Source organism: Callorhinus ursinus, unplaced genomic scaffold (genome assembly GCF_003265705.2).
Source record: "Callorhinus ursinus isolate GAN/ISIS: 27379988/994484 unplaced genomic scaffold, GSC_fseal_2.0 scaffold11, whole genome shotgun sequence".
In the NCBI taxonomy this organism is placed as follows: Eukaryota; Metazoa; Chordata; class Mammalia; order Carnivora; family Otariidae; genus Callorhinus; species Callorhinus ursinus.
In genome coordinates, this window is record NW_027397073.1 from 27,343,669 (window position 1) to 27,368,086 (window position 24,418).

The window sequence follows — 24,418 nt, forward strand, 5'->3', positions numbered from 1 at the left end:
ATGCAACTGCCGGTCCTTCTCTGGACAAACCCTGGATAAACGCTGACAAAGACGTTGTGTGGGTACTAGCTATCATAATGCACTCAGGATTCTTCCACAAACTGCAAATGTCCTAAAGCCCTGGCTGGGGGAGGGGCACGTTCAGGAGAATCCAAACTTACCACCGACATTATGTTGGAGAGGGCCGCTCCCATGTATGCAGAGAACAGGGCTGTGGAAAAACAAGGCCCATGGAGTCAGCTTCCCAGGGTCTGCCCCCACCCTCTCCAAGGGCAGGGGGCCCATCCTGTCTCCAGCAGCTTCAGTGTCTGCAGCACACCCTGACATCTGGCATATTTGCTTGACAATTATGGTAGTTATCTTTGCAGGTAGGAGTGGCCAGTCTCCCACCAGACTGTGTGTTCCCAGGGCAGAGATGAAAGCCTTCTATCCCTTCCCCACCTCCATGCACAGAGTCAGGGGTCAGTAAGCATCTTTTGCTCGTCATACTGACCTTGGGGATGGTCTGGCACAGGCTGGGTGGCTGGATTATTATCTGTCCAGGGGTTGAGGGGTCAGATTACATGAGCCCCCAACAAGTCCCCTCCCGTCCAAGATTCTGAGCAGCTATGATAGACCTTGCTGGACCTGCACCAAGTCTCACAAGGGCTGGACCTTATTGGTCCATGAGCTTGTCTTTAGGAGCCAGACATCTGAGTTCACTGTAGGAGGTGGCCCTCAGGATAGTTAGGGTAGCTCATCCACACCCCTGTGCCTCTGGACAGGCTCCTTCTGCCCCTTCACTTTTGCTCTTTCTGTTCCTCTGTCCAGAATACCTTCTCTGTGCCCCCCCGCCCCCCAACCAGTTCCCGCCCTGGCAATGTGGAGATAAACCCCATCTTCCTCCTGAAGCCTTCCCAGATGGTTCTAGCTCCAAGAATCTGCCACTTCTCTGAAGGCCAAATGCAGTTACAGCCTTAGCCTCAAAATATCTGGCACTTTTGACTTGACAAATATTTATCGAGCCTACTGTCTCCCTGCTGGCTGCTGAGGGGAATATAAAGGACATGGAAGACATTTACAGGCGCCACACATGAGTGGGGAGAAAAACAAAAGTTCTCCTGGATGGTATTCTGTCCTTTACTTGTCTTTAGTTTTGCGTGTTAAGGTCCTGCTGTTTCCAGAGAATATAAGCAACTTCAGGGCAGGAAGACTGGTGGAAAGATGGGGCTGGGGTTTGAATCTTGCTTCTGCCCTTAATAGCTGCATTTGACACCAAGTTCATGAACCCTTCTGGGCTTCTTTCCCTCTCCCATAAAATGGGCTGACAATCTATGCCTGGATTGAGCTCCCATGTCGTGCTGGGTGCAGCCGTAATAAGGCCTGCAAGCCCATCTCCCTTGGGACAGCACGCTGTTTACTCCATGGGAATTAAGCTCCCATGGTCCGACTTTCTGAGACCCCAGTGCTGCCAGGTACATCATCTCCCTGGGTCTTTCCAGCAATCTTTTCAGACATCACAGCCTTAACAATTGTGTGATTACTTCTCTTCCACTCGATGTGGCTTCATGAGGATGTGGTCCCCACCGCATCTTCCGTGTCTAGCCTAGGGCCTGGCACCTAGTGGTGCTCTGTAATGGGTTGTGGGATGAAAAGTTATTACACCTGGACACTGCCACTAGCACGTGAGGAAATGCATGTGTTATCTCCTTGTAAACTTCCAACACTGTTGTAATAGCAGTAAGCGTGGTTGTGACTCCATTTGACAGAAGAGGAACCTCAAGTCTCCCGGTGTTGGGACCCAAGCCACAGGTCCCTCTATCACTGTTGCTGAGTTCTGATTGGTGGGCCCCATGGGTTTCACATAACCAAGTAGGGAGGGAAGGAAGGAAGAGCAGAGTGACATGGCTTTCCCCAAATACCTACCACAGACGAGGGCCAGCAGGTGGGTCTGCCAGGTGAGGGCGTAGAACATGCCCCCAATGGCGATACAGGAGAGGACACAGTTGTAGCTCCAGAGGCCCATGTAGATCGTCTCAAAGGGCGTGGCCACCGTCAGGGCTGTGGGATGAGGTGTGTTGTTTCTGGCCAGTCCCGGGTCCCAGCACTAAGGCCACCCCGTGGCTGGTGCCAGGTCTCAGGGTGGCCTCACTCCTGCCCTCCCTGCCCCCCCCATCCTCCTCCCTCCTCCCATGAAAGGGGCCTCTGACAAATGGCATCTGGTCTTTGGGAACCAGCAACAAGAAGAGAACAGTGATTTCCAAACTGTGTTTTGGAGATTTCACACAGAGGTATGACTACTTCCAAGGTGAAGGGAGGTCAAGGTGTTGGGATTCTAGGCTTTCCCCACTCCTTTGGCCACAGCAACTGCATTTTTAGTAAGAAAGTTTTCAACTGAGAAAGGTCTGCTTCAAACGGCTGAGGAAAAGTATGTATGTCCACATATAGGAACACGGAGGTAGAGAAATAATACAGTGAAAGGGTAGGACGCGAACAGGTGAATCAGGTAAAGAATGTATGGGGTGCTTTGTGTACCATTTTTATTTTTGTAATTTTTTGGTAAGTTCAAAGTTATTTTCAAAGAATTTTTTTAAGTTCTGTTTCCAAGATGTTTTTGACAAATACTGGAATGAGCCGACAGGATCTTAGTCCCATATGTCCAACTCCAATTTCTGGCTCTGCTGTCCACATATCCATACACACGTGCGTGGACACACATAAACATACATGTAGAAATATTAAATCACATTTGTCAAATAGCAACACTAATTTGGCGAAATTTTTTTCTTTTAGTTTCCTTTACGTTTCGAAGTGCTGGGTCATTTATAGCTCTCGGCGTGCTACTGCTCTCCTCCTATAATGTTCCCCTCCCCTCCTCCCAGCCCTCAGCTCCCAGGGCCTCAGTTAGCAGGCTGATCAGGTCTTCAGTCCCTTGCGTCTCCCCACGTATCCTGCTGAGGCAGTCTGCTCCCTTTGGAGACTCAAGAAAGGGAAAAATACATCCCTACTCCTGGCAGTGTTCGAAAACACTGGTGAAGAGCACAGATCTAGAACATCTGCCACGTGCAGGGGTGAAATGACCTCAGGAGGATTATGCCCAAGCCCTCCTTGCAGAGATGGGACTGTGTCCTACCCGCCAGCATCCCCACGATGGAGCCAATGGCGGCATGCAGGCAGATGAGTGGCGAGGAGATGAAAAGAGCCACCAGGAACACGCCGCCTGTCCAGGGATTGTCGCAGCCGTACACCTGGCCGACCCCGACGGGGATGGCTTGTAGCAGCTGCAAAGTCAACAGAATCCGGGTCACTGGAGCGTGGGCACATAACACAAAGACCAGGCCTTAGGGTTGGGACTGAGCCATTCCTGGTGGGAGTAATAGGCTGGAACGGGGTGGGGTGGGGTGGGGGGGGGACGGCTGTACCCTCCAGTGTGTAAGAGACCTTGGGAGGAAGGACGCCAGCTGGAACAAATCGCTCTTCACTCCACCACCTAGCAGGCATCTGGTATCCCTCATGCAAAGCCGGGCAGGGCCCCCCAACACAGATGCTTCTGAGGGACACATGGCTTCTGCTCTGAGAGGAGAAACTCTGCGGGGACCAGAGGGCACCTCCTCTCTAGACTGCCATTGGGGGTTTCGGGGCACTAAGGTATTTCCACTAGACCTTCCGAAATCCTACAACTATTCCAGGAATACTGGAAATATTTTAGGCCATTCTGACGATTGACTTAATCTAAGGTCACCCAACTTATTGGTGGCCAAGGCCAGGCTAAACCCTCCGAACTTGACCCCTAGTCCACAGGTGGTTGCTGTAGATTCAGAGCTACCTAGGGTGTTGTGGGGCTCTGGGAAGGAGGTGGGACTTCCCCTGCTCGAGGAGCCTTTAGCATTGCAGAAAGGTAATGTATGCAACCTTGGAAAACAGAACAAAGCCAACATCCCTGAGCCCTGAGCGTCATTTGGTGGTGTTGTAATTGGAGATGGTTAGTTTGGCAGCCAGATGGCCCTTTTCTGCCCAAGCTGAACCATCACCATCTGACAGGGGAGGGGAAGAAGGAGAGGAGGGAGATTGGCAGGCTAGGGAGAGCACTGGTCTGGGAGCTGCGGGCTCCAGCCTTCAGGGGTCTCTGCATGAGCTCATGGCTTGATGGCGAGTATGTCACTTCCTCACGCTGGGCTCTGGTGTCACCTCTGTAACAGGAGGAGGCGGCCTTAGCAGATAATCTTCCAGCTTTAAAATTCTGCGGTCTTCACTCCATTACTAGGTGATGTGACCTCTTTGAGGGCCGGGCTCCTTTATGGCTGGGTACATACTAGGTGCTTCATATATATGTATTGATTCGCTCAGCGGTTTCCAAACTTGGCTGTAATTGGAATCACCTGGAGATCTTTAAAAGAATTGCTGCCTGGCTCTACCCCAACATCATTATTTAACCGGTATGGGCCTGACCAGGGCCTCAGGAGATTATAATGTGCAACCGAGTTTGGGGACCACTGGGTTAGCTACACATGACCTACTGTAGATGTTGGGAGTTCATTGCACGTCTCCCTTTGGGTGAATTTTTGGACTTTCTAACAAACTGATTTAATTCTGGAGTCAGTCTGATTTCTTTAGAGAATAGTGTTTTGAGCTTTTAGGCTTTACCCATCCTTGTCTCTAGATGGGTGGCCTTTCAATCACCAAGCCCCATTGGGCCAGAGCCTATAGCCCTATGCCAGGAATGGCAGGGTGGGGTGCATCTTATTTAAAGGAACCCCAAGAGAAGAATGAAGGGGAGTAAATTGGAGGTGGAGACGAACCATGAGAGACGATGGACTCTGAAAAACAAACTGAGGGTTCTAGAGGGGAGGGGGCTGGGGGGATGGGTTAGCCTGGCGATGGGTATTGAGGAGGGCACGTTCTGCGTGGAGCACTGGGTGTTATGCACAAACAATGAATCATGGAACACTACATCAAGAACTAATGATGTAATGTATGGTGATTAACATAGCAATAAAAAATAAAAAAAATAAAGGAACCCCAAGAAAGCTTTGTGCCAGTTCAGGGAACTCAGCTTCTGTGTGGGGAATGGGTTAGAAGTCTACTCAGTAAATAGTCTACGACCTCCCGAAGTCTGAGGAATGCAGGCTGCTGAGGGGCTTCCAACTTCCCCCTTGCCCTCTGGGAACACAGGTTTGAAGCGCAAGCAGTCAAGAATGAGAGGAATGAGGGACAAGTAGCCTCGGAACAGAGCCTGGGTTCAGAAAGCTGCTTCCTCTGCCGGGATCCATATTTTAGCTTGGTGAACTGTGGCCCCGGGGCTGCCTCCCTCCCCCCCACCTGCTTTCCAGCACTCGGGGGTGAAGGTGTGAAGGGCAGTCAGGTGTGCATGGAAATTTACTGAGCACCGGCCTCCTTCCTACTGCCACCTCCGGACTCTTCACCAATAACGACGATAGTCCTGATGGACAAAAAGGAAGTCACTCCCAACATTCTTTTAAAGAGAAGGAGGGAAGGGTGTTGGGATGTGGATGGTGTGGAAGAGAAGGAGCCGGGGGTCACAGTAGTGGTGTGATGGGGAGCTTGGACGGTGAGCTTGGGCTCACGTGGATTTGCGTCCTGCCACTTTCTGCTTATGGTGAAGAGGAACAAGAGACAGCTCTTGCCTGTGGCTGCCTCCCCTCAGCGCTCCCCTTGGTGCTGGACTGCGGAGCCTCACAGTGTGGGGTGGGTGAGGGGGCTCTGGGGGCCCTTCCCTCTGGCAGCTCCACAGGCCCCAGTGGTTGGCACTTGGATCCCGCTGCACGGGCAGGGCACCGGGGGCAGCAGGTCTGTGCCCCTAGGGCAATGTGCTTTACTGCCTATGAGGCTCCCTGACGGTAGGGTTTTGCCCCTGCTCCCACCCCTGCTGTTTTCCACTGGAGAGGGTGGGCTTTCCCTTCAAGGCAGGGCTCTGGGTTTTCCATTCTCTCCAATTTCCACCCTAACCCTGACTCCGATCGTACTCCTGCCCCGGGCCCAGACAAGACTTTACAAAGACAAAACCTTTACAAAGGGTCTGTGTGGTTGGCAGCAGCGTCTGCGCTAGGGGCTCGGGAGCCTTTCCTTCTCCGAGAGGTTTCGGGTCAGAGGGTGGCCGGCCCTGGAGGAGCCGCGCGGCCTGCCCGGCCCTGGAGCCATGGTCCTGGAGCTGAGTCCCCCGCAGCAGGGCTTGGCCGCGTGGTGAGGGCTCAGAAATCAGATTGTCTAAACAGTATCGAGGACATGGGTTATGTTTGCAAGCATTCAAAAGACGATCATGGAAACAATATTCTGAATGATTCCAAAAAGCTGAGCTAGAAGCAATGGGTGAAAGATGGAGGGGGGTGGATTTCTGAGGAAGGTAAAGAACACTCCAGCACTTAGTAAAGGTACCCAGTGAGGGGCGCACTGCACTGAGAAGCAGAGGGTTTCGCCTCACTGTGGTTGTTCCGGCCGAGGGTGCCTGTCCTGCCAGGGACGAAGTGGGTGGCAGCTCACAGCCTGGGCTCTGCAGCAAGCGTTTCATGCTCAGGCACTAGTTGCAGTTTGACCTTGGGCAACTAACCTGCTCTGTGCCTCAGTCTGCTCATCTGGGAGCGGGGATAATGATAGTGCTTACAGTATTGGGCTATTATGAGGGTTGATTAAATGAGTTCCGAAGTCCAGGGCTTGGAACAGTGTCTGGTACGTAATAAGCTTGCCCTATGAGGGGCTCTTAGCTTTCTCTATTGTTCATTAACAAGGCCAGATGTTACAATTCTATATATTTAATCTTATGTTAAATTTCTATTATATCTCTTCATCCCCGGTGTCTAGACGTCAGTAGAATAAATGAATATGTACATTTATGATAGTTGGATGTAAAGCAGAGTTTCTCAACTTCAGTATTATTGGGGCTGCATAATTCTTCGTTATGGGGAGGGCTGTCCTGTGCATAACAGGATGTTATGCAGCATCCCTGGCTTCTAGCTGCTCAATACCAGTGGCACCCCTCCTCCCCAGTTTAGACAACTTAAAAAGTATCTGCGGATATTTGCCCTGCTCACGAGGACAAAATCACCCCTGCTTGAGAGCCACCGAGATGGAAAGTACATGAAAATCCATCCCCATCTTCTACTGCTAATATCTTTAAAATCCTAACTTTAAACATTCACTTTAGTATCTCGCCCGTCCCCCCAGCCGTCCACCTTACTTAGTATTTCTCCCCGAACCCCACCGCCGCGTAGCATCAACTTGGCCCTCATCTGTGCTCTTGTTTACTGTCTGTTTCCCTGGGTTGGGGGAGTGTACCCTGCAAAACGGCAGGGGGGTTGTTGTCTTCTTACTCCCCGTGTGTTCCTCGTGTCTAATAAAGTGCCCGGCACGTATCAGGTCTTCGATAAGGGTTCGGTGAAAGAGCATACAGAGCTGGCAGCATCCCTTCCCTGTCCTGTCCTCACCCACGGCCATCACCTGGTGGAGCTGCGTCTGGAGAAGCAGAGAGCCTGGGTAATCCACAGGCTGGTTACGGAGAAGGTGTGTGACAGACGCAGGGGTCCCAACTCCTCTGCCGCTGGGGAACTTACCAAGGGCATCTCCATCTCTGTCCAGGTGATGTTGGGCACCGAAGACATGGGCTCCACCAGTGTCGTGGGGAAGAAGAGGTTGTAGTGGCCGGTGGCCGCCAGGTACAGGGTCACGGCCATGTTGAAGGGCAGCGTGAAGACCGGGAGGTCCCACCTGCTGAAGATGGAATTCAAGGCACTGGAAAGAAGTGGGCTGAAGATGAGAGAGACAAAAGGTTAATCTGTGCGCATCCTTAGGCCTACACCGTCTCATCGGCTCTGGCCACAGTGCCACCCACTGTCCCCTCTCCTTGGCACGGCCATTCCTGACTCCTCTGGGACTCTAGTGGTCTGATTTATCTGGGACTGGGAAGAAAGTGTTCAATTTAAGGTGAATCTTTGAGAAACAGATTTTTAAAGTATTATAATTTGTTTGAAATAGAAACCTTTATAAATTAAATATTTCCTTGTTTCTTAAACCAAGAAAATGAAACCAAATGTCATCCTTAGAAAATATCATGTACTGCCTTTGGATTATCGAGATGTACAACAGCTCCTATCCTGGGCTGTGATAACATTTTAGAAGTCTGGCCTTGTGGGAGGCAGCTGATGAGAAATGGCGAGATGGGAAACACTTCATTTTCCCAACCATGAGCTCCACACACTCCAACGGCCCTGCTCCCACATCCTGTTCCTCTCTGCCTCTGGCACATAATGAAAGTGTCCCTCCTTCTTTATTGGGCCAATTCTTTCCCTTGTATCTCGGGATCCATTCTGCCTCCAAGACTTCACTCCTGCAATTCTCTCCCCTCTCTCCTGCAGCTTCAGTCTCTCCTTTTTCTCTAGATCATTCTCATAAGTCTACAACATGCTTTAGTATCTTCTACCTGTAAACATTCTCCTCCTCTAACCCGATGTTCCCTCCGGCTAGTTCGCCCCATTTCTCCGCTCCCCTTCATAGCAATTACTCCTCAAAAGATTGCTATGTCTCATCTTTCTACCCCCTTTCTTTCCTGGACCCACTCCAGTCACGTGTGCATTCTCCCCATGCCACAGAAGTGGCTCTGGTCTAGTTCACCAATGACATCTATCCTGCTAAATCCACGGCCATTCTCTGCTCCCTTCATGTGACACCTGGACACTCCAACGGGGTTGAAACACCTTCTGTCTGGGCTACTACGACACTGCCCTTTCTTAGCTTGCTTCCTGCTTCTCCAGCAGCTCCTCATGACCTCTTCTTTGTGGTTATTCCCCTCCTCTACCAGGCATCCAAATATTGGACGATCCTATGGCTCTGCCTTGGGTCTTTCTTTCTTAATTTTTTTTCTGGGTGGTATCCTTTAGTCCCATGGATAAATTATCTTCTGGATGCTTCTGCCCTCCAATCTTGACCGTATCACAAAGTTCTGGATTTGTACATCTAGTTACCTCATCAACATCTCTCCTTGGAAGTCTACAGCTTAATATGTCCAACAGAACTCTTGATTTGTGCCCTGTCTCCCACCACCAACCTGTTTTCCTCTTAGTTTTGTCCATCAACCCAGGTGCTCAGCCAAACTGTAGGAGTATACTGAATCTTCTTTCCTTTCTTACCCCCTGTACTCCATAGCCTTCCAGCGAGTCTTGTTGCCTACACCTTCCTTAAAATACACTCCAAGCCCAACCATTTCTCACCACCTTCCTGTATATCACCCTTGTCCAGACCATTCTCATCTCTCTGTGGGTTCCTGACGATGCTTCCAGCATCCACTCTTGTTCCAGTTAATATCCATTCTCCACACGGCAGGAGTGATTTGTTTAAATTTAAACTCTATCCTATCACATCTCTGCTTAAAACCCTTTAACTGCTTCCCATCACAGTTGTAATGAAAATCAAAAAGCTTACTGGATCCTCAAAGTGAACGGGGTCTAGCTCTCACTTCCTTCTGCCCACTCCTTCCTGGTTCACTGGGCATAACCGCCCGCCATGGTCTTGCTTCCTGAACACAGGCACTCCTCCATTTGGGGTCTGCACCAGATCTTCAGAGGGCAGCTGCCTTTTATCCTTTAGGGCAAAGCACCCTCATTCCCTCTACATAGTGGCCCTCCCTGACCACTCGCGTCTGGAATCACTCTCTGTCCCACTCACCCCTGTTTGGCTTTCCTCACAGCACTAATCAAATCTTGACAAGATCTTTTTAATTAACTAGTTGGGGACATTGTTTCTATCTTTGTCAAGAAGAACATAGGCTCCAAGAGGATGGAGACCGTCTGTTGTTCACAAGTATCCCCAGCCTCTAGAATAGTCCCTGCACGTAGCAGGCACTCAGCAAATATTTGTTGGATAGATCTGGAAAATGGCACTACTAATACCTACCTTATGGGTTGGATTTTGGGTTCTACATGAATAGGTTAGTGAACACACTGGAACAGCAGCACAGAGTTGGGTGCTCCAAGGTTTTTTGTCTGTTAAAGCGGGGAGTGGGCACTGTAGACAAAGGGCCGCCCAGTGCAGAGTGGCTGCGGAGCTTGCTGAGGGACTTCATCTGTGTTGTTATAAGCAAATGTGTGCAAATGAAGACGAGGTCTGCTACTCCTGACATGGGGGCAGGCGGGGACATTGAGGAAACCCCACAGAAATGACTGCTATAGCTTTTTGTCCCAATGGTTTCAGAAAGACAGAAACCCTAAGAAGAAACATAAATTGCCCAGAATGCTTAATGTAGTAATTTATTTACAAGCACTACTAAAAAGTAATAAAACAGTACTTAAACTAAATTAAACTAACTGGTTTTAGTAACTCCAGACACTGAAGAAAGACATGTACTTCTTAGAGATGTTAAAGATTCGTCAGCCTGTCTTGGAGCTGCGGGGCACAGACTGGACAACGCGGATCACCTCAGGCTCCTGCCCTCAGGCACCACAGACCTGCCTCAGACGCAGGTAAGCTAAGGCCTAGCATGAATACTTGTTTCCAAGACCCTTCCTCCTGACTTATTCCTTTGCAAAATGAGGTGATTGCACAGCAAGATCTTTTTTTTTAAAATTTTTTATTGTTATGTTAATCACCATATATTACATCATTTGTTTTGGTGTAGTGTTCCATGATTCATTGTTTGTGCATAACACCCAGTGCTCCATGCAGAACGTGCCCTCCTCAATACCCATCACCGGGCTAACCCATCCCCCTACCCTCCTCCCCTCTAGAACCCTCAGTTTGTTTTTCAGAGTCCATCATCTCTCCTGGTTCGTCTCCCCCTCTGACTTACTCCCCTTCATTCTTCCCCTCCTGCTATCTTCTTCTTTTTCTTTTTTCTTAAAATATGTTGCGTTATTTGTTTCAGAATTACAGATCTGTGGTTCAACAGTCTTACACAATTCACAGCGCTCACCGTAGCACATACCCTCCCCAGTGTCCATCACCCAGCCACCCCATCCCTCCCATCCCCCAACCACTCCAGCAACCCTCAGTTTGTTCCTGAGATTAAGAATTCCTCATATCAGTGAGGTCATATGATACATGTCTTTCTCTGATTGACTTATTTCACTCAGCATAACACCCTCCAGTTCCATCCATGTCGTTGCAAATGGCAAGATCTCATTCCTTTTGATGGCTGCATAATATTTCATGCACAGCAAGATCTTAACTTATGCTTCTTGTTCAAAGATTCTGTGCTTTCATGGTAGATAGCCTGCTCCAAGAGAGCTCTAATTCTGTCCCCAGTAAGTTTTTAGCTTTTCTGTCTTGGTCAGGCCACAGTTTAGATGATTCCCAGGGAGGCTGGAGACTCTGGGTTCATCATCAAACTTTGTAAAAGTGTGACCTGGGGCCAGTTACTTAACCTCTTCATGACTTGGTCTTCCCTTCTGTAAACTGGGGACAACAGTAACCCTGCCTGGCTTTGCACTGTTCCTTGGCTTGTAGGAAATCCGCAATAAATGTTAGCCGTTATTATTAAAACTATCATTCAAGGAAGATTATTAGCACCATAGAAAACCTGTGCTCATTGCTGCTCTAAAAGGTCCCTGCTATTCCAAAATAAAAAAAATGATCTGCTGTGTCGCAATCAGATTCACGGATCTTCACTGTGTCTTGTGGGACAAGCCAGCCTGATGGTGAAGCACTGGGCTCCAGGGGGTCCATGTCCCTGTCCAGTGTAAGACGCAAGCACCCCGGGGCCCCGTGGGTCTGCGAGCAGAAGGAATGAGGTGTCTCACCAGGTCATGGCTGTGAAGGTCACAGGAAACAGAAGCCACCAGTAATAGTCCCACTTCTCCGAGAACACGGCCATGAGCAGTCCCACCAGCATCCCGTTGTATCCATGGAGGCCGGAGGCGATGGCAGACCTGGGGGCGGGGGGGAGAAGGGACAGTTACTTTGCATCTGAATTTGGTGGTGCTTGTGGGGCCCCCTTGGTACTCCCAGAAACAAGTCAGCTTACTCCTGAATGTTGGGCCGTCACATAGCTGCCAGCACCTTCCCAGATTACCACCCCCTCAGCCCCGATTACCCTGCTGTTCTAGAATTAAGGCTTCTCACTGTGTCTGAGCTCTCCCCTCGGCTTCTCAGGGGTGGGTGTCTCTGCCTGCTAAGTATAGCGGGAGATCTAACAGAAACCTGAGTATGACACTGGGGAAGGGGTGTGTGTGTGTGTGTGTGTGTGTGTGTGTGTGTGTAGGAGACAGGGAGGCAGGGAGGAAGGGAAGGAGGAGGAGAGAGTGCATTCTGACTGCATGGTGTGAAGCTGTAATTGTCACCGAGGATGACAGTGCATCCCGGAGTGGATGAGCTGAGCCTGCTGGGGATGTGTACGTGCCTCTCCCCTCAGCAGGGCAGGGAGAGGCCCAGAGGTGGGGAGAATCCAAGTCTGAGTCTATCCTCTCTTCATTTCATCAGGGAAGTCTATGTGCACCTCAGCTTCTCTCCCGGATGCTAACAAACACTGCCCTTGACCCTGGCCATAGCTGTGCTGGCTGGGGGGACAGGGAGCAGTGTGAGGGAGGGACTGGGCCAATCCCTGCAAGACCCCTGCCTGAGCTTGAGCTTTGTGTGCTGTGCCCTGTCCCTGTCCTTGACTGGAAGTTGCCCAGGGGAGCTCAGGCTGGAGCTCATCCGTCCGACATCAGCGTAACAACAGACAACAGCGTCCGTCTGGTGCACAGAGGGTTCCAGGCCTTGCCTCGCTGTTGAATGCCTGTGTGGGAATGCCAGAGCTCTTCACCGGCTGACCGTTCGTGCCCAGCAAGGGCGTCTAGAAGCACGAGCGCCCTGAGACGGAGGCAGGGAGCTCTGGCTAGAGGAGGGCTCCTGCCTGGCAGAGACCATGGCTTAGGTCCGGAAGGGGGGGAGCTTCAGCTCTGGAGGGGCCGGGAGAGCCGCTCCGCTAGCCGCCGGGGGCAGCTGGAGGGTGGGAGGGGGAGGCTCTAGACGGTTGCCAACAAGAAAAGCTGAGCACATGGCCCTCGTGGGGGGACACTTGTATGGGACACGGGACAGTGGGTGGGCTGCTCCCGAGGCCACGAACATATGGGGCAGCTGGGGACAGGTGGGGGGGCCGGGAGGGAAGACCACTGGGGTTCAGAATGTCCTCGGGACTAGAATATCTGTCTGAAAAGCAGAAACCCATGTTTGGGAAAATACTTAACTTTTAGGGGTGACTGCGTTTTATCTACACTTTCCCATTTCTGTTCAGTGTTAGAATTTAGGATCTTTTTGGTTTTAATACCAGTTGCTTCAGGCAAACTGAGCAAAGACGGCTGGCCCCTCGCGGGGCCTAGCCGGTAGCCCCAGGGGCAGGGTGTAGGGGAATGGCAGGAATCACACCAGGGAGCCCAGGGGCGACAGGATTAGGGCCACAGCTGAGGGCTGCCCCCATTGTTGCCTCTCCCTGGCAACGTCCCCTCCCAGGACACTTTACCAAACCTTTGGTGGCTTCTGGGTTTGGGTGTCAAAATGAAACTCATTACCTTACATCCCACTCTGACCATCAGAAATACAAAGGTAGGTTTAACCCTAATGCCCAAAAGGTCTTCATGAGGACCACGTTCCATCAGGCCGCTGCGGCATTAGAGTCGATGACCTGGAGTTCCTCTCTGTGAAGTACAGTCTCTGGGCCAGTGCGGGTAGGGGAGCAGGGGTGAGGGGAGACACGAGGCTGACGGAGGAGGAGGCGGGCAGCGGGGCTAGTGGACCGGAAGTCTGGGTGGTCAGGGGAATGCGGGTAGGGGAGTCGGGGTGGTGGAGAGGGACGGTGGCGGTTAGGATTAGAATATGGAGCATTCAAAATGACTTCCCGTCCTGAACATGCTTAGAACATTGCCAGGGAGAGAAGCCTCAGAAAGCAATTAGAGAACCATCCCATAGAGTTACTGGGGTATGTTCTGGGGTTGTCCAGTGAGAAAGGAGGGTTCAGAGAGCACTGAGGTAAGCAGGGCCGGCTGCCTGTAAGCGGGGGGCGGATTTGAAAGGATGGTAGGGTTAGATAGGCAGAAGCAAAAGTGCTTAGTTGGGAAGAGTGGGATGCTGGGTGGGACATATGGTGCGGCCCATCAGAGACGGCTTCGGAAGCCAAACTGGCATAGACTCGTCTCAGTGCGGATGTCTGGGAGGATTAGGCAGGCGCGCTTGGTGTCTCCCCTCTAACACCGAGGTCCATGAAGCAGCTCTGTGAATGGCCTGGCAAGTCTACCAGTAGGTTATGGTTGGGAAGAAAGTCGGAGAAGCAGACTGTCAGCGCAGGAAGGGACTCTGGCTCCTCGAAGGCGAGCTAGTAAGTTGTCGCTCTCACAGATGAGGACAATGGGGCCAGGAGGGGAAGCACTGGCCCAAGGTCACAGAGCTAAAGAGGCAGTGGGCTGGACAGAGTTCGGGTGAGTTTTACCAAACAGTGATGAAGCAGTGAGACCAGAGGCAATCCCGTCAGGGGCCCAATTCTAAGCCAGCTGGCCCCTGAGATGGTAAGGAGGAAGAGGGACCCTACTGGTTGAAAGAGAGACACAAAATCCTGGCTGGAGCCTCCTTTTTATGTCACACGCAGACCTGCACCCCAGAGAATTCAGCCTCCCATTCATCCAATTTGGAATGGCCTCCTGGGGTCCCCCAGGGCCACCTGAGAGATGCATGAATGGCTTCTCAGGGGACACAAGTCGACTCACAAATTTGCCCTGGTGGCATCTGGAATGTCAGGTGCACCCGGAGGCAATGTGGTGTTGGTTACAACAGTCAACCCTGATTACTCCCCATTCTCTGGGTTCACCTGGGAGCCTCTGGCCTTGCTGTCCATGCGGTCTATGTGCCAAGGAGAGCACTCACCTCAGCCTAGAAGATGTGGGCCATGTGTCACACCCCGAGACCGGCCATCCACTGATTACGGTACCTCCCTGTCTCCTTTCTCTTACTTGTGAAGTGTGGACGCTCTAACCATCACTATCTGCCTTGTGAAGTGGCCGTGAGAATCATGATAGTGCATGATAGTGCTTTCCAATCTTTTTGCAGTAACCCACGGCAAGGAGGGAATATACTTGGTAGCATGACCTGGTTCTCTCTCTCTGTCCCCCTATACATCTCCCCCGCATATACAACACATCCCAACATTAATGAAACAAAAATTTCGCAAAAATATTTACTACCTATGAATGACCCTAATCTGTTTTATTCTATTATTTTACTTTTTAAAAATGCTGTTGACATTTAATTCATGATCCACAAATGGATGGGTGACCCCCAAATTGAAAGACACTTAAAATATGTGCATTCCTAAACTTCTCTGATCATCAGAAGCACCCAGACGGGTCTTGTTAAAACACTCCTTCCCAGACCCATTGAATGGGACTATCTGAGGGAACAGAAGTGGTTGGGCTGAAGAAGACACATTTCTTAACAGTCAGCCCAGATGATTCTAGCCATCAGCAAAGTCTGGGAACACTGGGACAGTGTGGGGCAAAGTTTGAGGAGATGGTCCGGTTACAGAAAACGCTGCTTATTATTGTTCCTGGACTTTGTGGCCACCAGTGTGGGGGTGGGGTGGGGGTACTGCCTCCTGCCTCCACTCTGCCCTCCCTCTTCTCCCTCCCTTCTCTCTCCCAGGTCCCATGTTTCCAGCTCAAACCCTGCCCTCTCTCATCTCCCCCAACACTTAGAGACGTCTGTCTTTTCTTTTTTTTTTTTTTTTTTTTAAGATTTTATTTATTTGACAGAGAGACACACAGCGAGAGAGGGAACACAAGCAGGGGGAGTGGGAGAGGGAGAGGCAGGCTTCCCGCGGAGCAGGGAGCCCGACGCGGGACTCGATCCCAGGACCCCGGGATCACGACCTGAGCCGAAGGCAGACGCTTAACGACTGAGCTGCCCAGGCGCCCCAGAGACATCTGTCTTTTCTGAGCTCTCCAGCATATACTGTTTCTTATTATTCTGAGACATTTCTTGCCTCAAATAGACTGTAGGCTCTGTGAGGGAAGAGCCACTTAAGTGTTCCTTTGCACCTGCCTCCCAGGGAGTGTTTCCAGAAGGATCTACAGTCAAAAGGAGCCTAGTGCTGTCACTTGCTGTGAGCACAGGAGTAGTTTAATTCTGTTTAATTCTGTAGAGACCTCCAGTGACGGGTTCAAAGTTGATTTTCAGGAGACTTTGGGCTGCCCGGTAGGATAATGTTGGCCGATCAGTCTCGTAAACACTTCTCGACCTGTCCACCTCAAGATCCCGCGACCAACCACAGACAGGGACCTACCTGTCCTGGTTCAAGGCGAGGGCGGTTAAGGTTGAGATCACTGTCCCTAGACCCCCGGTAATCGTCCACCAGGGATTCTGGATCAGGAGTCCAATGAAGATGATGAGTCCGCTGAGAGGGTTGTTGACAAACATCACCTGAGCAGCCCCCCTCAGGACCCAGTCCGAGAACTGGAGGGCCAAGGGCTTATCTGAAAGAGACAGAGCCGTGAGCAGGGGTCAGCTTGGGCCTCCCTGCTGGACCACTGGCTGGCGTGGCAACCAAGGCAAACAGAGATGCAGGGGCCAGGACATTTCCTCTCATTTGGCCTGGCACCCTGCCCAAGTCTCTGAGTGCCTAGGCAATCAGTCCACAGTGGGTGTTAGCTTTTGCCATACAGACTGAGGCACCGTGCTGAGACCAATTTAACACCGTTCCAGCCATCAGCTTGGTTGGCAAGGAAGCCTCGGGAGCGTTCCAAGGGGAATTTATTGGTCCAAGGGAAGGCGTGAGGAGGGAAGGAAACTCTCTTTTTGTGTTGTGCCGTAAGGCTCAGTTGAGAGCTGGTATCTGAGCAGCAAAGAAAGGAGTCTGGAGAAAAGGAGCTGAAACAGAAATGGTTTCAGCCCAGCAGTGCAATTGTATTGAGTTAGGACCTGGGGGAAGCCAGGCCTAGAAGAGGGGACATATATTCTGCCTCGCTCTCTGGTTCGGTTTCTAGGACAGCCTCTATAGATGTGGGTGATGAGGATAGGGGTGTTTGTTGCAGTATTTAGTTGAGGGAAACTAGGAGAAGAAAGCCATTGAAAGGAGAGAAAGAATGTTGGAATATGGGGGAGGGCGATGTCAGTATTTTCTCGGCACGTAGTAAATGGCTGTGGAACAAGGGAAGGAAAGATCACTGGGGAATGGCTTATATGTTGCTAAAGTGGTTGTCCTCTATCTATTCCATGTAGGGGTGAAGAATTTGCAAAGAACTAAAATCAGTAAAGTGCATTTCGTTCTGAACCCCTGGGAATCCCAAGTTAGTGGGGTACCTTAGACCCACCCACGGCCAACTCAGGGCGAGAGCACTCCACCTGGGGGTCCTCTCAATGGGTGAACGAGGAAGCAGCTTCCTCCACCCAGGCCAGAGCGGCGGGGGGTGGGGGGCTGCTTCTTCCCTGGGCATTTGCTTACCTTTCAGCCAGCCCCTGCACTCTTTCATCTCCCCTGTGAGGTAGCCCACTGCTTGGAAGAGGCTGATGCCCCCCAAGCCTGCAGAGCTCCGATGCGCTGCCCCACTTTCTCTCCTTTTAGTCCTTTCGCTGGGTTTTTCCATTTTCACAATATGGCTGTCTTCATTGGATGAACGGAGATCCTTTTAAGAGAAACCGTGACAAACTCTCAGATAATACGTCTTTTTGAGAGCAGGGGCACTTGGGGATAGGGAAGCTTGTTGGCTGTTCTGACAAAGGTAAATGATCATAAGACCCCTGTCCACTCTCTACTGCTGTCCAGGGTGCCACATGCAGGCCAGTCTTCCAGGACGACTACACACTCCTCACAGCAGGGTTCCGGAAACTTCTGTGCTCTGGATCCCTTCTGTCAGCTTACAAGGCCATGGGCTTCTTTCCAGAAGTGATGTTTGGAAGTGAATAAAATAAACAGGATTGCAAAGAAAACCAGTTATATTTAAAAATAAAAAAGCCTGTGATAGACATACAGGTGTGGCCAATCCAATACCTATTATAATTTCAAAGTAACAAGGAGTGAGTATGTGGGGCCTCCTCACGCCAACTCAGGACAACTTTATATGGCCACCTGAGATCCAGAGCTCACTATAGGGTCGCCTGGGGCCCTTACTGCCCGATTTCTCCTTCTGCCTAATCCTGCTGCCTTTCCTCCTCTACAGGTATTGACCCCAAAGGCACACCCCAGTAAACTTCTTACATGCAAATCTCCATCCCAAAGTCACCCTTCTGGGGGAACCCGACCTGTGACAAGGGCAACAATCCCAGTGCGGATAGGGCTGTTGTTCGTTACCTATGTTTATAATCAAAGAAGTGCTACAGTTCATTGGAAGTTGGTGAAATAAAGGTGAATCACTTTCCCCATCCAAGTTCACACCTCCTCAAGCCTACCTGTGGGCCCCTTGGTCAGGACTGCTTGTTCTAAAACTACACTGTTCACTCTCGTAGCCAACAGGACACGTGGCTGTTGAGCACTTAAAATGTGGTCAATTCGAATTGAGATAGGTTCCAAGTGGATTTTGAAGACTTAGTATGAGAAAAGAATGTGTAAAATATCTCAGTGATACTTTACACTGGTCAAATAATGAAATAACAGCATTATATATATTCATATATATTAGGTTAAATAAAATATAGTATTAAAACTAATTTTACCTTCCTTTTACTGTTAAAAATATGGTTAATAGACATTTAAACATATATGTGTGGCTCACATTATATTTCTATTGTACACTGATGGTCTGTAGATTTCTCTAACCTCCTCCGTACATCAAAACTTCAATGTCTTGAGGATATCACTGCAAGTGGTAGAGTAAGGACCTCCACAAATTCTTTCATAAAGGCAATATACATTCTTTTCTATTGCACATGGAACATTCTTAGTATAGACCATGTTAGGCCATAAGAGAAGTAAAACATTTTTTTTTTTTTTGCCCTAAGTAAAACATTTTTACTGATATAAAAGTATCAGTAAGTTTAAAGGCATTAAAATCATACAAAGGATGTTCTTTCTCTCTCTTTTTTTGAAGATTTCATTCATTTGAGAGAGAGTGAGAAAGCCCAAGCAGCGGGACCAGCAGAGGGAGAGGGAGAAGCAGGTTGCCCGCTGAGCAGGGAGCCTGACTCGGTCTCCATCCCACAACCCTGGGATCATGACCTGAGCCGAAGGCAGATGCTTAAGCAACTGAGCCACCCAGGCACCCCTGTTCTCTCTTTTTAAAAAGATTTTACTTTTAAGTAATCTCTACACCCAACGTGGGGCTTGAACCCACAACCCCAAGATCAAGAGTTGTATACTCTTCCAACTGAGCCAGGCAGGTGCCCCCAAAGTATGTTCTCTGACCATGATGGTGTGAATTTAGAAATCAAAAGCAAAAGGAAATTTGGGAAATAATGTGGCAATTAAACAACATGCTCCTAAATAATCAATGGATCAAAGAGGAAATCAGAAGAGAAATTAGAAAACTACTTTGAGATGAATGAAAACAAAACGCAACTTATCAAAACCTATGGGATGCAGCTAAATCAGTGTTCGAGGGAAATTGTAGGTATAAAGACCTATGTGAAAAAAAGAAATATTCTGTATCAACAACCTAACCTTTCACTTTAAGATACTAGAAAAATAACAGCGAACCAAACACAAAGCAAGTAGAAGGAAGGAAATAATAAACACTATCATGAAAATAGATGAAATAGGGAAGAAAAAATATAGAAAATCCATGAAACTAAAAGATCTTTGCAAGGATCAAAATTGACTAACCTTTAGCTAGACTGACCAAGTTAAAGAGAGAAGATTGAAATTACCAGAATCAGAAATGAGAGAGGAGACATTACTACCAACCTTCAAGAACTAAAAAGGGTTATGAGGAAATGGATTCTAAAGAAATGGATAATGGTATGCTAACAAATCAGATAACCTAGATGAACTGAATACATTTTTAGATAGGCACAAGCTATCAAACTGACTCAAGAAGAAACAGAAAATCTGAAGGAACTTATAACAAAGTAAATGATTGAATTAGTAGAACAAAAACAAAAACAACAAACAAAACACTTCCCACAAAAAAAAACCCAAGTTCAGGGGCGCCTGGGTGGCTCAGTCGTTAAGTGTCTGCCTTTGGCTCAGGTCATGATCCCAGGGTCCTGGGATCAAGCCCTGCACTGGGCTCCCTGCTCTGTGGGAAGCCTGCTTCTCCCTCTCCCACTCCCCCTGCTTGTGTTCCCTCTCTCGCTGTATCTCTTTCTGTCAAATGAATAAAAAATAAAAAAATAAAAAAAAAAAACCTTTATAAAAAAAAAAAGAAAAACCCAAGTTCAGATGGCTTCACTTGTACATCTGCCAAATACTTAAAGGATTAATAACAGTACTTCTCAAAAACTAGAAAAGGCAACACTTCCTAGCACATTCTATGAGGCTAGTATTACCCTAACACCAAAGCCAGACAAAGACATCACAAGAAAGAAAACTACAGGTCAATCTGCTTTGTAAATATAGGTGCAAAAATCCTTGACAAAATACCACCAAGCCAGGTTCAGTAACATATAAAAATAATTATGGCCAAGTGGGATTTATTCTCAGAATTCAAGACTGTTTCAACATATAAAAATCAATCAATAATTATTAACAGAGTGAAAGAAAAAACCCACATGATTATCTCAATAGACACAGAAAAACGACTTGAAAAATTCAGCAACCTTTCCTGATAAAAACATTTAGCAAACTAGGAATAGAAAGGAAATTCCTCAACTTTAATAAAGGGTATCTACTAAAAACCCACAGCTAATATTATATGTGTTATATGTAAAGATGGGACGCTTTCCCTTTAAGATCAGGAATGAGACAAGGGTGTTGGTTCTCTGGTCACTTCTATTCAACACTGAACTACAAGTTCTAGCCAGAGCAATTAGGTAAGAAAAAAACAAACAAAAGGGACCCAGATTGGAAAGAAATAATGTAAACTATCTCCATTTGCAGATGGCACATTCTGTTATATGGCATCTTCTTAAAAAATCTATTTAAAAAATTCCAAAAAACTATTAAAGTTAATGGACAAGTTCAGCAAGTTTGCTGGATAGAAGATCAATATACAAAAATCAATTTTAGTTTTATACGTGGGCAATGAACAATCCAAAAATATAATGAAGAAAATGATTCTATGATAGCCTGAAAAAGAATAAAATATTTTGGAATAAATTTAACAAAAGGACACTGTATACTAAACTAAAGGTTTTGTACAAGTTTTTTATACTAAAAACTACAAAACATCAAAAGGAATTAAAGACTTAAATAAATGGAAATACATCCTATGTCCATGGATTGGAAGACTTGTTAAAATGTCAATACTCCTCAGGTTGATCTATAGATTTAATACAATCCTTATCAAAATCCCAGTTGCTTTTTTTTTTCCTGCAGAAATTGAAAGTCAGATCCTAAAATTAATACAGAAATTCAAGGGTCTCAGAATAGATGAAACAGTCTTGAAAAGGAAAAACAAAGTTGGAAGACTCACTCTTGATTTCAAAAACTTACTACAAAGCTACAGTAATCAAGATGGTGTGGTACTGGCATAAGGACAGACATACAAATCAGTTAAAGTTGAGAGCCCAGAAATAAACCCACACACAATGGTCAATTGATTTTTGATGGCAGTGTCAAAACAGTTCAATGGAGAATGAATAGCTTTTTCAATATGGTGCTGGGACAACTGGATATCTACTTGTAAAAGACTGAAGTTAGACCCCTACTTGACACCATATACAAAAGTTAACTCAAAATGGATGAAAGACTTACACGTGAGTGCTAAAATATAAAACTGTTAGATAAAACATAAGACTAAATCTTTGTGACCTTGGATAAGAAAATGGTTTCTTAGATATGACACTAAATGCGTAAGCAATCGAAGTCAATAACAGATAAATCAGACTTAGAATCACAAACTGTGCTTTTAAGGACACTATCAAGACTGTGAAAAGACTTACAGAGTGGGAGAAATTATTTGTGAATCATATAATTGGCAAGGGTCTAATATCCAGAATATATAAAGAACCGTTACAAGTCCACAATAAAAAGACAAATAACCCAATTGAAAAAAATGGGCAAAGGACTTCAAAAGACATTTTTCCGAAGAAGATATACAACTGGCCAGTAAGCACATGCAAAGATGCTCAACATCAATTTGACATTAGGGAAATACTAATCAAAATCACAGTGAGATGTCAGTTCACATCCACCCATGCTATTAATAAAAAGACAGTAACAAGTTTTGACAAGGAGGCCGAGGGGCATGACGTGTACATCACTCGTGAGAATGCACGGTGACGCGGCGACTTTGGAAAACAGTTTGGCAGTGCCTGAAAATGTTAAACATAGAGTCACCATATGACCCAGGAATTCCACTTCTGGATATATACCCAAGAAAAAGAAAAACATGTATCTGCACAATAGTTTCTACACAAATGCTCATAGTAGCATTTTTTGTAACAGGCAAAAAGTGGAAACACCCAAATGTCCATCAACTGATGAATGGGTAAATAAACTATGGTATACTCATACCATGAAATGTTGTTTGGCCATAAAAAGTAATGATGTACTGATTCATGCTACAACAAGGATGCACCTGAAAACATTATGCTAAATGACAGAAGCACTTCACGGAAGCCCATATATTATATGATTCCATTGACATGAAATGGACAGAATAGGCAAATCCACAGGGACAGAAAGTAGACGGGCGGGTGCCAGGTGTGGGGGAGGGGGGAATGCGGAGGGACTGCTGATGAGTATTTTGCGTTTCTTTTCGAGGTGATGAAAATATTCTGGAATTCACTGGTGGTGATGTTGGCGAACTTTGTAATCATGCTAAAAACCAGTGGAATGTACATTTTAAAGGGGTGAATTTTATGGTCTATAAATTATATCTCATTAAAAAAACAACAACTTTAGTGGTCCTGGGTCCCTCTCCACTGTATCAGTTCAGGGAGCGTTAAAAGCTAAACTTTGAACACTGGCCTTACTTTGGGAGACGATGATAAAGTAAGTCAAGGGAGCAGGTCTAAAGGGAAGGATTTGGGGGACTGGTTGGAAGACTGGTGTGTGAGTGTGTGCATTCCCTACTTGTCTTTAAAATCGTGCTGCACACAGAACCACATTTTCCATCGTAGGCCAAATAGGACCGACCAGGGGTGTGACCCTGTGCTGACCGGGGGCAGAACGTCCCCGGGCAGTGGCCCCTTCAGGCCACTGTGCAACGCGTGCCCTGGGAAGCTGGGAAGGCAGGGTCTTTCATCCCCCTTCCCCCCCACCCACTACCTGGGAGACGTGCTGGGAGGGACACTCCTCACCTTCTCTTCGGGCATCTCCAGGAGGGGCAGGGCCAGGTGTGTCTCCTGGGGGCTGGAGGGCCAGCTCGGGTTGGTGAACTCTGACTCATAGAGTTTGTGTCTGCCGGAAAGAGGCTCGGCCAGGAGAGGGCTGCTGGGAGGGTCAGACATTTTCCTCAGTCAGAGGTCCTGCGACTGGAGAGGAAAGGGGGACAATGGTGAGTCAGGATGGGGCCCAGAGGGATGTGGCTGAGGCTGGATGGAGGCCTCCAGAGGCACAGGACCAATCGTTGCTGCCAGGGAGGCCTGGGGCCATTCCCCCACCTCTGCGGCCTTACATTTCAAAACCCCCCCATTCTTCCGCGTCTGCTGTGAAGAGCTCCCTGACCACCCAGTTGCAATAGATGCCTCTTTTTCTCTTCTGGTCACGGAAATAGATTTTCTCTACCTTTTACATTATCCATTGTGCTATCTTACTGTAGTCGTTGCAAATATACTTTCTCTTTGACAACCACACATAGGCCTGAGTCTTCTAACGGAGTGGGGATCTAAGAGAAACTCATTTTCTTACTTGCTCTGGAGCTTATATTGATTGTGGGCTACCTCCGGTCCTCCCCCTCTCCTCCCTCTGCCCTCCGTGCCCTTTCCAGCACTTTCCCCCTCTTCCTTCCCCATGAACAGTACTGAAGAAGCAGCTCTGGTATAATCCACTAGAAGCTGTGCGTGCCAGGCTGGAGGTCCCTCCGTGTGGGGCTCCCTTTCCCTTCGCTACCCGGACTGGGGTTTATGCCATGACTAGCCTGTGGAGCAACCTCTGCCCGCGGTCCTCAGTTTCCTGGTTCACTATTGGCTGCCGCCTGGGAAAGCCTACTTCTTCCTATTCGGCCACCGTAGCCGTTCTCTTCTTCGGCCTCCTCCGGCTCAGGGACGTCTTCATTTATTTACCGTTTCTTTGACAGGTGGTTTGGATCTGCATGGTCCCCTCTCAGTATGACCTGGAGTTTCCCCTATTGTTCCACGCGGCCTCCCCCTGAGTTGCAAGCAGCATATCTTAGGACAGTGTTTGCAGATCCCTAGCATGGGTGCTAGCCTTCCTCACACTTACCTCCGCAGACGCTGCTAACGGACTGCAGGGTTCTCTTCCAAAGCGGAGGAAGTC

At 48.3% G+C, this 24,418-nt stretch overlaps 1 protein-coding gene across 2 annotated transcripts in view; it reads right to left on the reverse strand.

The window, feature by feature from the left end:
• The window catches only part of SLC14A2 (solute carrier family 14 member 2), a 489,283-nt gene that overhangs the window by 29,298 nt on the left and 435,567 nt on the right, over positions 1-24,418 (reverse strand). For both annotated transcript variants that reach the window (XM_025886617.2, XM_073898267.1), the window contains 8 exons: positions 23,281-23,454; positions 17,387-17,567; positions 16,229-16,418; positions 11,721-11,849; positions 7,545-7,737; positions 3,113-3,260; positions 1,906-2,040; positions 162-211 (listed from right to left, as the gene is read on the reverse strand). In XM_025886617.2, coding sequence (XP_025742402.2) covers positions 162-211; positions 1,906-2,040; positions 3,113-3,260; positions 7,545-7,737; positions 11,721-11,849; positions 16,229-16,418; positions 17,387-17,567; positions 23,281-23,430 — 1,176 coding nt within the window. In that variant the 5' untranslated portion in view covers positions 23,431-23,454. The remainder of the gene's footprint in view (positions 1-161; positions 212-1,905; positions 2,041-3,112; positions 3,261-7,544; positions 7,738-11,720; positions 11,850-16,228; positions 16,419-17,386; positions 17,568-23,280; positions 23,455-24,418) is intronic.